At 52.7% G+C, this 11,608-nt stretch overlaps 1 protein-coding gene across 2 annotated transcripts; it reads right to left on the bottom strand.

The window, feature by feature from the left end:
• Positions 1–228: 228 nt before the first annotated feature.
• Positions 229–11,601, bottom strand: CRYBB1 (crystallin beta B1). 2 transcript variants are annotated; one of them, XM_036276873.1, is made up of 6 exons: positions 11,524–11,601; positions 9,869–10,061; positions 8,089–8,207; positions 4,325–4,457; positions 1,555–1,697; positions 229–505 (listed from the first exon to the last, which is right to left on the bottom strand). In XM_036276873.1, the coding sequence occupies exons 2-6, from the start codon at positions 10,040–10,042 to the stop codon at positions 322–324; spliced, it is 753 nt and encodes a 250-aa protein (XP_036132766.1). In that variant the 5' UTR covers positions 10,043–10,061; positions 11,524–11,601; the 3' UTR covers positions 229–321. The 2 variants fall into 2 exon arrangements, with proteins under 2 accessions (XP_036132766.1, XP_036132767.1); XM_036276874.1 differs by having other exon boundaries at positions 9,869–10,051; positions 11,524–11,562.
• Positions 11,602–11,608: the final 7 nt, after the last annotated feature.

Here is an 11,608-nt window from a genome sequence, read left to right as displayed (position 1 = left end):
TGTGACCTTGGGCAAGTCACTTTCCCTCTCTGAGCCTCAAGTTCCTTACTTGTTAAATGGGAATAATTATAATACCAGTCTCCCAGAGTAGCTCAAAAGACATGCCAAGAGAATACGTGTAGAGGACTTTGCAGCGCTGGCTGTTTTCATTATTCAGACTGAGAAAGCCCCATGCCGGCGATGATGTGGGATCTCCAGGCGCAAATCTGTTCACAGGCCCAGGCGACATTTTGGCTTTAGGAACTTTTATTTGCAGGAGAAAGACGGGGAAATGGAGCCTGAGGAACGGATGAGAGGAGGGAGAAACGGGGGAGTGTGGACTCACTTGGAGGGCTCCGCAGCCGGGACGGGGAAGCAGCCCTCCCGATGCCACTGCTTGTCACGCAGGCGGCGCACCGCCTGCATCTGCGGCTGGAAGGCTCCCCACTCGTTCCAGTGCCGGAAGTCCCCAGGCTCCAGGAGGTACTGGTACCCGCGGTAGCCGGGATACTGATAGCCTACCCAGCTGCGAGAGAGGCAAGGACAGCCTCACTGCCTGCATCCAGACCTCTGCCTGGACCAGCCAGTTCTGTTTGCCTGTGCGGTCTCCTCCAGAAAGTGCAGTGGTCACCTCGCAAAGTCTGGTTTGAGTTCTAGCCTCAGATCAGCCTCCGACCTGTCCTCCGCTCCAGCACACACCCCTAGAAACCGTCCTTCCTCCTCTGACCTCCTGTGCGGACCATCTCTTACTTAGTGTTGCTGGACATCATCTCCCAGATGTACTTGGGTCTCCCTGCTAGGCTGAGTGAGGCCCCTGAAGGCAGGAACCGAGCCTTATTCGCCTCCACCTCCCCAGTGTGCAGGGTACGGGTTTCAGGGAAGAAGAAAGGAACGAGAAAAAGGCCAGGGCCCTGACGGTACTACAGGAGCTCAGCAAGAGTCTGTGGTGGAGAGGTAGAAGCTTGCATTTGCCTAGAGGAGACCAGGGGTGATTGGCATGATTGTTGGGAGACGAGGGATGGGTAAAATGACCTTTGGACATCCAGGCCTCCTGTTTTCTCATACACATGGGATCACGGGGCTTTGTTTTGAATGTTTCAAATCCTGAGAGTTCAGAGCAGAAAGAGCCCGTTTATATCAAGGAGTTTGGTGTGCCTATTGTATAGATGGCAACGCTGAGACGCAGGGAGGGCCACGGGGCTCACCCGGGTTTCACAGCACATCAGTGACAGAGCCAAGACCCTTTCGTGACCCAGTCTCTTTCCCTGGACCCGTCTAGACTCATTGATCCGCATCAACTCTGCCCTCCCTACTTAATTATTCTTTCATCGCAATGTGGGTTTAGAAGCCCCTATTCTCTCCACCTTCCAGCTTTTTAGATCCCATTGTCAGGTTTGTTTACACTGGCACGTAATTCAGCAAAGAATGAGGAACAGAGCCCTGTGGGTGGAACTCCAGCTACTGGTGCCCGAGGAATCGGGGAGGGGCTCCGGCCTTTCCTTTGCCTCTGATGTTATATCCTCTGAAGGGCACAGACTCCAGGTCTGGCTGAGGGCCTGGCAGGAGGATACTTACGTTCCACTGGAGACCCTCGCACTGCCCACGCGGTCACAGAAGCCGTGGACCCAGAGACTGGGCACATCGTCCTCCTGGATCTCCATGGTGTTGCCCTTGAAGTTGGCTCCTTCAAACAGGCAGAGCTTGTGCTCCTGGGAGTCCTGGGGGAGGAGAGGCTGGGTCCAGCATGGGAAGTAGAACAGGGCAGAGAAGTAACTTATCGGGCCTCCTGGGTATGAAGAGAGAGCTGAGTCTGCTCGGGCCACCGTGGGACTCTCCCAGGATCTGCTGTCCGTCCTGGAAGGGCCCTCCTCCCCTGGGAAAACAGGCGACCAGCCTCTGCTTCATGGAGTTGTCGTGAGGATTCAATGAGATAATCCACATAGAGCACTTAGCATGATGCCTAGCATACACTCAAAAAAGTGTATTCATGCCCCGGCCAGTTTGGCTCAGTGGTTGAGCGTCGGCCTGTGGACCAGAGAGTCCCGGGTTCGGTTCCTGCTAGGGGCACGTACCACAAAAAAAAATGTATTCATTATTTTTATTACTGTAGTTAGGATGCAGAGGCTCAGAGAAGTGGGTTCTTGATTAATGTCACACAGCCAGCAAGGGGCAGGGCCTTTCAGAGAAGCATTTGATTTCTCCCATCCCATTTGGTACCCCTCTCCTTTCCACTCCCTGTGTAATAGCCACGTTGGTGGATTTTTAGTTTCTTGCTGACACCAGTCCTCGTAGCTTCAGAAACTTTGCACTCACTGTTCCCTGGAAGGCTGCTCCGCCATGCTTCACGTGGCTGGCTCCATTCCGGTTCCCATCCTTCAGGAGCTGTCCTCCCTCGTCACCCCCTGACTGCTTCCTCCCAACATCGGGACCCCAGTTCCTCTCTTCTGCTAGCACACTGCACGCTCGCTGTGCAGCACACACCACGGTGCTTTGCCGTAATAGACTGATATCTGTAATTAGGTTCCAACAACTGCCTCCCATAATGTCAGGGGCCTTGCCTGGCCCGTGCAGAGTTGCACCTAGAGCCTAGCAGAAATAGATCAACTGAGAGTGCTTGAAGGCATGACTATAAGTGGAAGATAGTTGGGTTAGAGATTCTTCTAACTTCCCAGGAAAGGAGTCTGGAAAGGAGTCCGGGAACTCAGCAGGGAGGGAGCTGGAGCTGTCCAGGGACAAAATAAAGGTGGCCCATGGGAGGATGGAGGCAGGAATAGGGGACACATTAAACCAGACCAGTGGCTCTCAGCCCTGGTCTACCTGGGGGCATGAAAAAGAGAGTAGTGCCTGAGCCCCAGCCCCAGACATTTAGATTTCAATGGCCTGGGGAGGGTCCAGGCACTGGGATTTTTTTCTGGAAATATACTTGATTTAAGGAAATACATCCAAAGTATTATCTCAATTTGTAACTAATATAACAATGCTAATGAGATCATTTACATTCATAGTTTGCTTTTTTACTGTGTATTCAAAATCTGGTGTGGTGTGTATGTTACATTCACGGCACATGTCCAGTTGTACTAGCCCAAATTCAAGTTCAACAGCCACATACACCTACTGCCAACTGTATTGAACAGCAAAGCTGTAGAAACTACCGGAAATGCTCTGACTGATGGCTCTTCCGACCAAGCTCCTTGACATGGATTGCCACCCAAAGACCCCTCAATGACAGAAGAATAAATCTATGAATTCTTACAAAGGGTCTATTATAATGGTTGATCATTCAGCCTCAAATTTTGAGAAAAACATTGGTAATAGCCTGGTTGGATAATCTATTCAGGTAAGTGTGGTGGTGCCCAACAGCTGGCTGTTGGCACCTGCTGACCTCAAGTGGACATTCATAAAAACTCTTCAGGAAAATTCCCACCTAGGAAGGCCAAAGTTCGTTACCATGGGAATCTGACACTGGAGAGGGAAGATGTGGTTGGTTCATGAGTCGTAATCAATACACTTCTGGGGAAACTGAATTGCTTAGGGATACCTCCACTTGTCTTGCCTTTGTCTTCTTTAAGTCACACTATTTAACTTAGTTAAATATTATAAAGGAGTCCGGCCAGTGTGGCTCAGTGATTGAACATTGACCCATGCACCAAGAGGTCGCCAGTTCGATTCCCAGTCAGGGCACATGCCCAGGTTGTGGGCCAAATCCCCAGTGGGGGACATGCAGGAGGGGGCCAATCAATGCTCTCTCTCATCAGTGTTTCTATGTCTCTCTCCCTCTCCCTTCCTCTCTCTCTAAAATCAATAAAGGAAAAAAAAAATTTAAATAAATAAATAAATAACATAAAGGGGCTGCTTCAGGATATTGTCACTGAGAAGTTCCAGGGGTCTTTCCACAGCACCCCTCTTCTCAGACACTGCACGGGCTCCACCCTGCATGCGGGATGTTTTGAATGGACACTGGGGTTCTCAAAGCCCCCCAGGATGGTCTACTGTGCAGCCAGGAGTTAGAAACATTCCGCACATAGAATCAAGGAAGGCGCTGAAGTTTCCAGCTCCAACAACTGGGGGGTCGAGTCCACTCTTGACAGCAGCAGGGAAGGAAACGCATGAGTTTTAGGTTCTCATTTGCCCGGGGCCCCTCCCCGGGGTTGGCACATCAGAGGCGCCTTACGAATCTATGAACACGAGAGCCCACTGTCCTTGGACAACTCAGATTGCTGTGCTTTCTTGCCTACCAGATTCCCTCCTTCTCCTTGTTCACCCCATTTCCTTGCTTGATGTCAGACCGCAAACTTACCCCGGCCCTCCCCACTGGTCCCCCGGGCCCTGTCCAGGAGCCACTCACCATCCTGATGGGGCGGAAGGACATGAGCCGGTCGCTGCGGTGGCTGCTGGACCAGGTGTCCCAGCGCGGGTACTCGCCTTTCTCCAGGACGAACATCTCCCCCTGGAAGTTGGACTGTTCAAAGGCGACCCAGCTGGATGTGAGAGAGATGGGGAGGGTGAGGAGGGCCAGGAGGGGCAACGGCAGAAGGAGAGAAATTGTGAACAGCAGCCTCTCACCCCCTTGCAAGGTAGCCCCAAGGCCCGTGGTTTGATTGTAGTCTATGCCACTTATTGGCTGTGTGGCCATAGGCAAGTGGCTTCACCTCTCTGAGCCTTAGTTTCTTCATCTAATACACCTATTTTCCTGGAGTTGGCGAAGGATTAAATGAGCCAAACTGTGCAATTAAGTGAGCAAAGATTTCCCCAGATGTAGAGTTCACACCTGATTTGAGTACTAGGAGGACCTGGTGTAAAATAACACAAAAGAAGATGCTTTTAACCTGATGACAGCGAGGAGAAAGTCTCCATCGGATGCCCCAGTGTGCCCTCCACACTAATCTCTCTTTGTGACAAAGGAACAACAGGCCACTAGCACGGAGCCTTGAGGAGGCAACAGTACAATGGCGCTGCTCTGTGTTCATTGTGTTACCTTTTTATGGGCGCCTTTTATTTCCAGCAAGTGATACCACCTTTCCAGCTGTAAAAATGATGAAAAGGTTCTTTGAAAATATATTTATTTCTGTTAAAAAGGGTCATTTGAGCCCTGGCCAGTTTTACTCAGTGCTTAGAGCATTGGCCCGAGGACCAAAGGGTTGCAGGTTTGATTCCAGTCAAGGGCACCTACCTGGGTTTCGGGTTCAATCTCTGGCCCCGGGTGAGGTTGTGCAGGAGGCAACCGATCAGTGTGTTTCTCTCACATCGACGTGTCTCTCTCTTTCTCTCCCTCCCACCCTCCCCTCCACTTTCTCTAAAAATCAATGGAAAAATATCCTTAGGTGAGGATTAACAAAAAATAAAAAAGGGTCATTTTAAATGAAATATATTAAATCAAAGTCGTCCTCAAGGTAAGGGGGAAATTGATGCAGATGATTGAATCGTACGTTTGGTAGAGACTGACCTGGCTTACGGCAGACACTCAGGAATTGGTGTGTGGCCAGTGTGGCTCAGAGGTTAAGCGTCAACCCATGCGCCAAGAGGTCACTGGTTTGATTCTCAGTCAGGGCACATGCCCAGGTTGTGGGCCTGATCCCCAGTGGGGGGCATGCAGGAGGCGGCCAATCAGTGTTCTCTCTCATCGATGTTTCTATCTCTCTCTCCCTCTCCCATCCTCTCTCTATAAAATCAATAAAAAGAAAGGTGAAAAAAAAAGAGAAGGATGGATGGATGGGTGAATGAATGGATAGATGGATGGATAATAGATGGTTGAATGGATGCGTGGGTGAACGGATGGATAAGTGGGTAGGTGCTTGATGAATGGATGGGTAGATTGTTGGATGAGTGTATTGATGGATGGATACATGGCTGAATGGTGAAGAATGGATGGATGGAAGAATAAGCAAATAGATGAATAAATAGATAGATGATAGATAGATAGATAGATAGATAGATAGATAGATAGATCGATCTATGGATGATTCAAGGCTGAATGATGGAGAATGGATGGGTTGACGGGTAAGCAGATGGATGAATAAGTGGAAAGATGGATGGATGAATGGATGGATCTATAGATGGATGGATGGGTGGATGGGAAAGGGATCCTTGGAAGATGGTGCCATGTAGGAGTTAAGAGCATAGGTTCTGAAAACACAGAGACCTGAGCCCTAATCCCAGCTCCTCATTTATTTTTTGTGTAACTTTGGGCAAGTCACTTAAACTCGTTAATCCTCAGGAAGAGAGGAAATGACTGCATCTCCCTGGTCAGGATGTTATGAGGGTCTAAAAAAGGAATGCACAGAACAAGTCCAGCACAGAGAAAGCGCAATAAATACTATCTTTTATCATTGAAGAGGGAGGGAAACCGCTGGAGGTCTGAGCTTAGGGAAAGGCAGATACGGATGCGGCCTTGCCACCCTGCCTCCCGCCCCTAACTTCCCCCGTCTTCTTCGTAATGACCAGAGAGGACCTGTCACACGGGTGAGAACACGTAAACATCTATCTCCCTGCCCTTTCTCATCTCCTATGGCTCCTTTGAGCGGTGGGAGCAAGGAGAGAGGCAGGGCAGGAATATTAATGTACAGATATGGAAACTGAGGCTCAGAGGGGTTAAGTGACCTGTTCAAGGTCACACGATGGTGGCAGGTTGACATCTAGGTTCCAGCCAGCAGGCCTCTGTGCGGAGGCCACGCCTCCCCTTCGCTTTCCCTGCAATCCTGCCCCCTCCCCCGGCCTTTTCGCCACCATTGTTTTCCCCACATCCCCGCTGGTCCTGACCCAGATCAAGGGCCCTGGACCACGGTCCTTACCTCTCTCCATCAAGCCCAGCCCCAGGACACACACCGAAGACCAGCTGCATCTTTGTTTGAAGAGAAATACTTTGGGTTTGAGTCACTAGCGCTGAAAGAACCCTAAGAACCCAAACTGGCCACATCCGGCAGCTTCTGTTCCCAGCTGGGTTTTGGGAACAGGGGTGGGGCTAAGGCCGTGTTGACCATACTGGTAGTGGGGGTGGTTTCAGTATATAGAAATGTGCCCAACCTCTACCCTCAACCAGGATGACTCAGCGAAACTCACCGGGCAATGGGGAAGGCTACTAATCATCCCTGTCACCTGCCATGTCTGGGGGCCCCCCAAGTGCCAGATGCAAACTACAGTATCACCTTCGGGGCCCAGGATAGCTCAGTGGAGGTTAGTGGGGCGCGCTTGTTTCTCCATTTCAGAGATGAGGGAACAGGTGTGGAGATTGAGCAAGGTCTAGGGGAGTTGGGGCTCAAACCCAGGCCTCTCTGAGCTCAAAGCCCATCTCTGCTCTTTGTAGTGCAAAAAGCTTCAGGATGCTGGGCATACCTACCAGCTGACTATACCCCTTGGGGGTTTTGAGCTGGGGAGACAAGCAACAAGTGGGCCAAGTGGCTCTTGTTGTGTATTCTGACTCCAGTCCACAGGGGCTGGAGCTGGTGCAGCCACTATGTCCAAGGGACAATTATTCTTGCTTCATATAAGGCTCATTGAGGCCCAACGAAGCCCAGAGAGTCGGGGCAGGCCATGGAGCAGGTGATAAAAAGCATTGTGGATGAAACTGATCAACTGGAGTTGAATCCAGGCTCTGCCACTTGCCAGTAGGTGACTTTGGCCAAAGGACTTAATCTCTGAGCCTCAGTTCACCCATCTGTCAAATGGGCACAAGAAAGCTCCTCCCTCATACAGCATTGTACAATCATCTAGGTAAAGCCCGCAGTCTGTGCCTAGCACTTAGTGGGTGCTCAACAGATACTTATTACTATTCTATAGGTGCTTGATGTCAGGAGAGGAGAGGGCTCATAGACACTGGCCCTTCGGTCTCCTGCCCTCAGCGACGGGCAGGGCTCCTTCTATAGTAGAAGCAGCATTTCTCTGGAGCCCAGAATCATGACTTGCTGTCAGCCTGGCATTATGATGATCCAATCACCTCCCCGAGCCTCTGTTTTCTCATCTGTAAAATGGTTTTGAAGTGAGCACTAGAAATGGTATCTGTGTCTGCTGGCATGCAGGCAGGCACAGAGCAGGTGCCTAGCAAATGGCCACTACTGCTGATTTATTATTATTTTGCTCCGACAGCAAGCTGTTCCTCCCCAGCCTGACACTCACGGTCCAGAGATGACGATGAGGCTGCGCACTCGGTCGAAGCCGCGGTCTCCCAGGTTCGAGCACTCCCCGGAGAATTCCACCCGATGGCCCTGGAAGTTCTCCTGCTCAAAGACCACCAGCTGGAGGAGAGAAGCCCCAAGCCCGGGAGAGGGGCGGGGGCGGGGCAGAGTGAGTGGGGAGGCTCCGGGTCAAAGATTCATTAGTTCTCGGTGTAAGTGAAAGTGGGTCATGCACAGGTCACATGAGCGTGTGCATGAACCACGGTCTGTGGAATGACTCAGTTGTTTCTCCCTCCACTTCTCGACTCAAGATCTGCACCATTGTTAGGAACTGCTGGGTCTTCCTTCCAGGCCTTCATCTGTGCTAGGGTTTCTTCTGCCTGGGATGCCTTCTCCACCACACGTCCCCATCCCGGAGCTGTCCTGTCTTGGGCTCAGACACCACCTCCTCCAGGAAGCCTCCTCTGATGCCCTCCCCTTAGGTGGGCTTGGTGGGGCCCCCCTACTGTGCTCACTCCATCAGCAGAACAAGTAACACACTACACAGCCACACTGATTCCTTCTGGGTCTCTCCCTATGCACCCCTCTCCCTCTTTGCTCAAACCCTCCGAAGTCCAAGGGCTCCTCCAGGGCAGGGCGTGGGGTTGGCCCATTGCTGTATCTCCAGCCACAGCCCAGCCCTGCCACAGAGCTGATGCTCAGGAAATACTTGCCCATCTACCCGGCACAAGGTAGGGGGGCCCAGAATCAGGGGCCCCTGTGTGAACACGGCTACTTCCCTCCCCTCACTAAGCCCCTAGTTTTATTATCCACTTGGTGTCCCAAGTTGGGCAAACCTGGTCATTCTCTTGAACCTTCAAGTGTCTTTTTTCTCTGAGCCTCAGTTTCCCCAGATGTCAAAGGAGGAGGTTCACATCTCCTTGACTTAGCACTTATCCACTCAAGAAACTCCTGCGCCAGGATACAGAGATAAGAACGCCCTGTCCATGCAGTTCATCCAAGCAAGGCTCGCAACCACCCAAATTGTCCCCGGGAGTGACGGTCACCCTGAAATTCCACACGAGTGGCCCGCAGCAACGCACAGCCGCCACGTGGGTGACTATCAGCGGTCTCAGAATGAGTGAAGAGCAAAGAGGAAAAACCCCGAATGATGACATACGGTGTATTTCAATAAGTTAAAAACACGTAAACAACACATAAATGCTTTTACAGGACGAACGCCTACAAACACATAAAAAGCAAGCAGGCTGGTGAAGGACCAGGCGAGGATGGCAGTTGCCTTGAGTAGGGAGGAGGGCGGCGGGCTCCTGGGGGACATTTCAGAGTTACAGGATTTCTACCAGGTCCTGACTTCCCATAGGGGTGGTGGTTTGTAGGTGTGTGTCAAAATTAAACAAAAAACGTACGACTCGGTAAGTAACGACACAGTGAAAGCCGGCCATGAGGGGGCCACGTGAGAGAGTGTCAGGAACCAAGGGTGGGGAACCAGCTGTGCGCCTGACATCAAAACCCAACGCGACCGCAGGAGTCTCTGCTCTCCAGGGGTCCTTGCGGTCTCAGCCGCTGCTTGGGACACTTTCCAGGAGGGTCTGAGGCCATGCCGCTGCCCTAGAGGCCCCCCGGGGACAGGTGGTTTCTGTTGCTAAGTCAGCCCTCTCTGTTCGCCTCTTTCGTTTCTTGCTTTCACAAACTCAGAGCACGTGCTTGTGGAGGTCAGAGGCTGGCAGGAGGTGGGAGGAAGCTCAGGGTGGAGCCCAGACACCCCGCCCCCAGGTTCTTACCCGGTAGCTCCCAGGGGGCAGGTCCCCCACTTTGGCAGTGGGCATGGGCACAGATGCTGGGGCCGGGGCGGAGCCGGGACCTGGGGCCAGGCCTGCGGGCGGGGCCCCCTTCCCCTTGCTATCCGGCCCTGGGTTCGCTGCAGCTGTTGTGGAGGCCTTGGCAGGCTGAGACATGGTTCCCACCTGCAAATGTCTGTAAAGAAACCTCTGGCCTAGGTTAATTCCGGGATGGCGCCCCCAAGCTGCCTCCCCCTGAGCCTGTGTCTTCAGGCTCCTCTCAACCCATTTCTAGAACATACACCTGGATGTTTTCTGGCCTGACCTCCCTCCCCAGGCAAGACTTTCCTGACTGGGCACCAGGAATCTCTGTACACCTTGCTCCAGGCCTTTAACCAGGCCGAGCCCGCCCCTGGCCATGCCCTTCCCTCCACCCCCGAGTCCACGACATGGTCTTCCTTTGCACCCTGCAGTTTGCACACCACTTGTCACACTTCTCTGCTTGTGCAGCTCAGGCTGCCTCGCCAGGTCAATAACAGGAAGCCACATCTGGGAGCGCACAGATATGCCAGGCCCTGCCGCAGGCAGCGACAAGCTCACCCGCTCTGCCCGCAGCCTGCAGTGGGCGCTGTCCTCTCCCTCTGGGCAGTCTGAGGCCCAGCGAGGGAAGGTGACCTGCCCACGCCCACACAGCCACGACATGGTAGGATCCCCGTGTGGGCACCCGCGGGCGGACCCAGGCACAGAGTTATGACATGCTCTGCTGTTCACGTATCCTGCTTTAGTCCGTCCTCCATGCTCAGCACGTGGCTCGGCCCCGGGCACTTAGAGATTCTCATCTAACATCTGTTCAGAGGATGAATGAATGCATGTTCCTGCCTCATTTCCCAGTCACACTGCTGCCTCAGGCGTTCTCTGGGAACGAGTGTGTGGGTGCAGGTTCGGCCTGGGACTGGGGAAGAAAGGAGGTCCCCAGAGGGTGTGTTCAGTGCATGCCAGGGTTCTAAATGAGGGCTGTGGCTGTGTAGGCGTTGGGTGGAGAGCCCTCTGGTCAGTTTCAGTGGTTCCTTGTTGCTTTGGGGTCGGGGATGCCTTTGAGTGTTTGACAAACGCCTTGGCTTTGTCCCCAGGGCAAAAAAAGAGACAATTTCCAGGGATTTGAGGACCCCCTGATGACACATATTCAGACCTTGTGCTCCAGTGGATTGCAGATCTGCCCACCCCCCGCCCCGTCTGCCCTGAGAAAGCCTGCTGTTACTCTGGGGTGCACTGCCCACCGTGGGCTGGCCACATCTGGGCCACATCTGTGGCTTCCAGGCTCTTGCTTACTCTCCTGTGTCATCTATGAATCAACACTCCCCTGGGCTGGTAGTTGGACTCATTCCTTCCTGGAGATATATTCCTGTTCATTTTCTACCCTCCGCCCCTTTCTTTGTTTCCTTCTCCTCCAGTATCTTGCTTTCTTTGTATTTCTGCCTAGCCCTCTGTCTGTTCTTTATTAATGTATTTTCTTCTCTCTCTTCTCCTCCCTCCGTCTTGCCCCTTCCCTTAATTGCTCTCTCTCTCTCTGGCCGATCTCTCTGCCTCGGCCACTCTCTGACTCCTCTCTCTTCTCCCCTCCCCTTCAGCTGCTAGGGGTGTGGTGGGTGCTCTCTTACCTGGGGACCTGCTACTTCCTGCTCGAGGACAGGCAGCTGGGCGGGTGGGTGCTGTGGGCAATTCGGGGCCGACCCCCCATTTTAT

Source organism: Molossus molossus, unplaced genomic scaffold (assembly GCF_014108415.1).
Source record: "Molossus molossus isolate mMolMol1 unplaced genomic scaffold, mMolMol1.p scaffold_m16_p_22, whole genome shotgun sequence".
NCBI lineage: Eukaryota > Metazoa > Chordata > Mammalia > Chiroptera > Molossidae > Molossus > Molossus molossus.
Note: the sequence above shows the minus strand (reverse complement) of the source record. Positions and strands in the feature narration are given on the sequence as shown.

Coding starts and splice junctions, on each gene's coding strand:
- CRYBB1 (XM_036276873.1), bottom strand. CDS start 10,042: ATGTCTCAGCCTGCCAAGGCCTCCACAACAGCTGCAGCGAACCCAGGG. Junction 4,458..8,088: donor CTCATCGTCATCTCTGGACC/GTGAGTGTCAGG, acceptor TCTCACATCCAG/CTGGGTCGCCTTTGAACAGT. Junction 506..1,554: donor GCGAGGGTCTCCAGTGGAAC/GTAAGTATCCTC, acceptor CCTCTCTCGCAG/CTGGGTAGGCTATCAGTATC.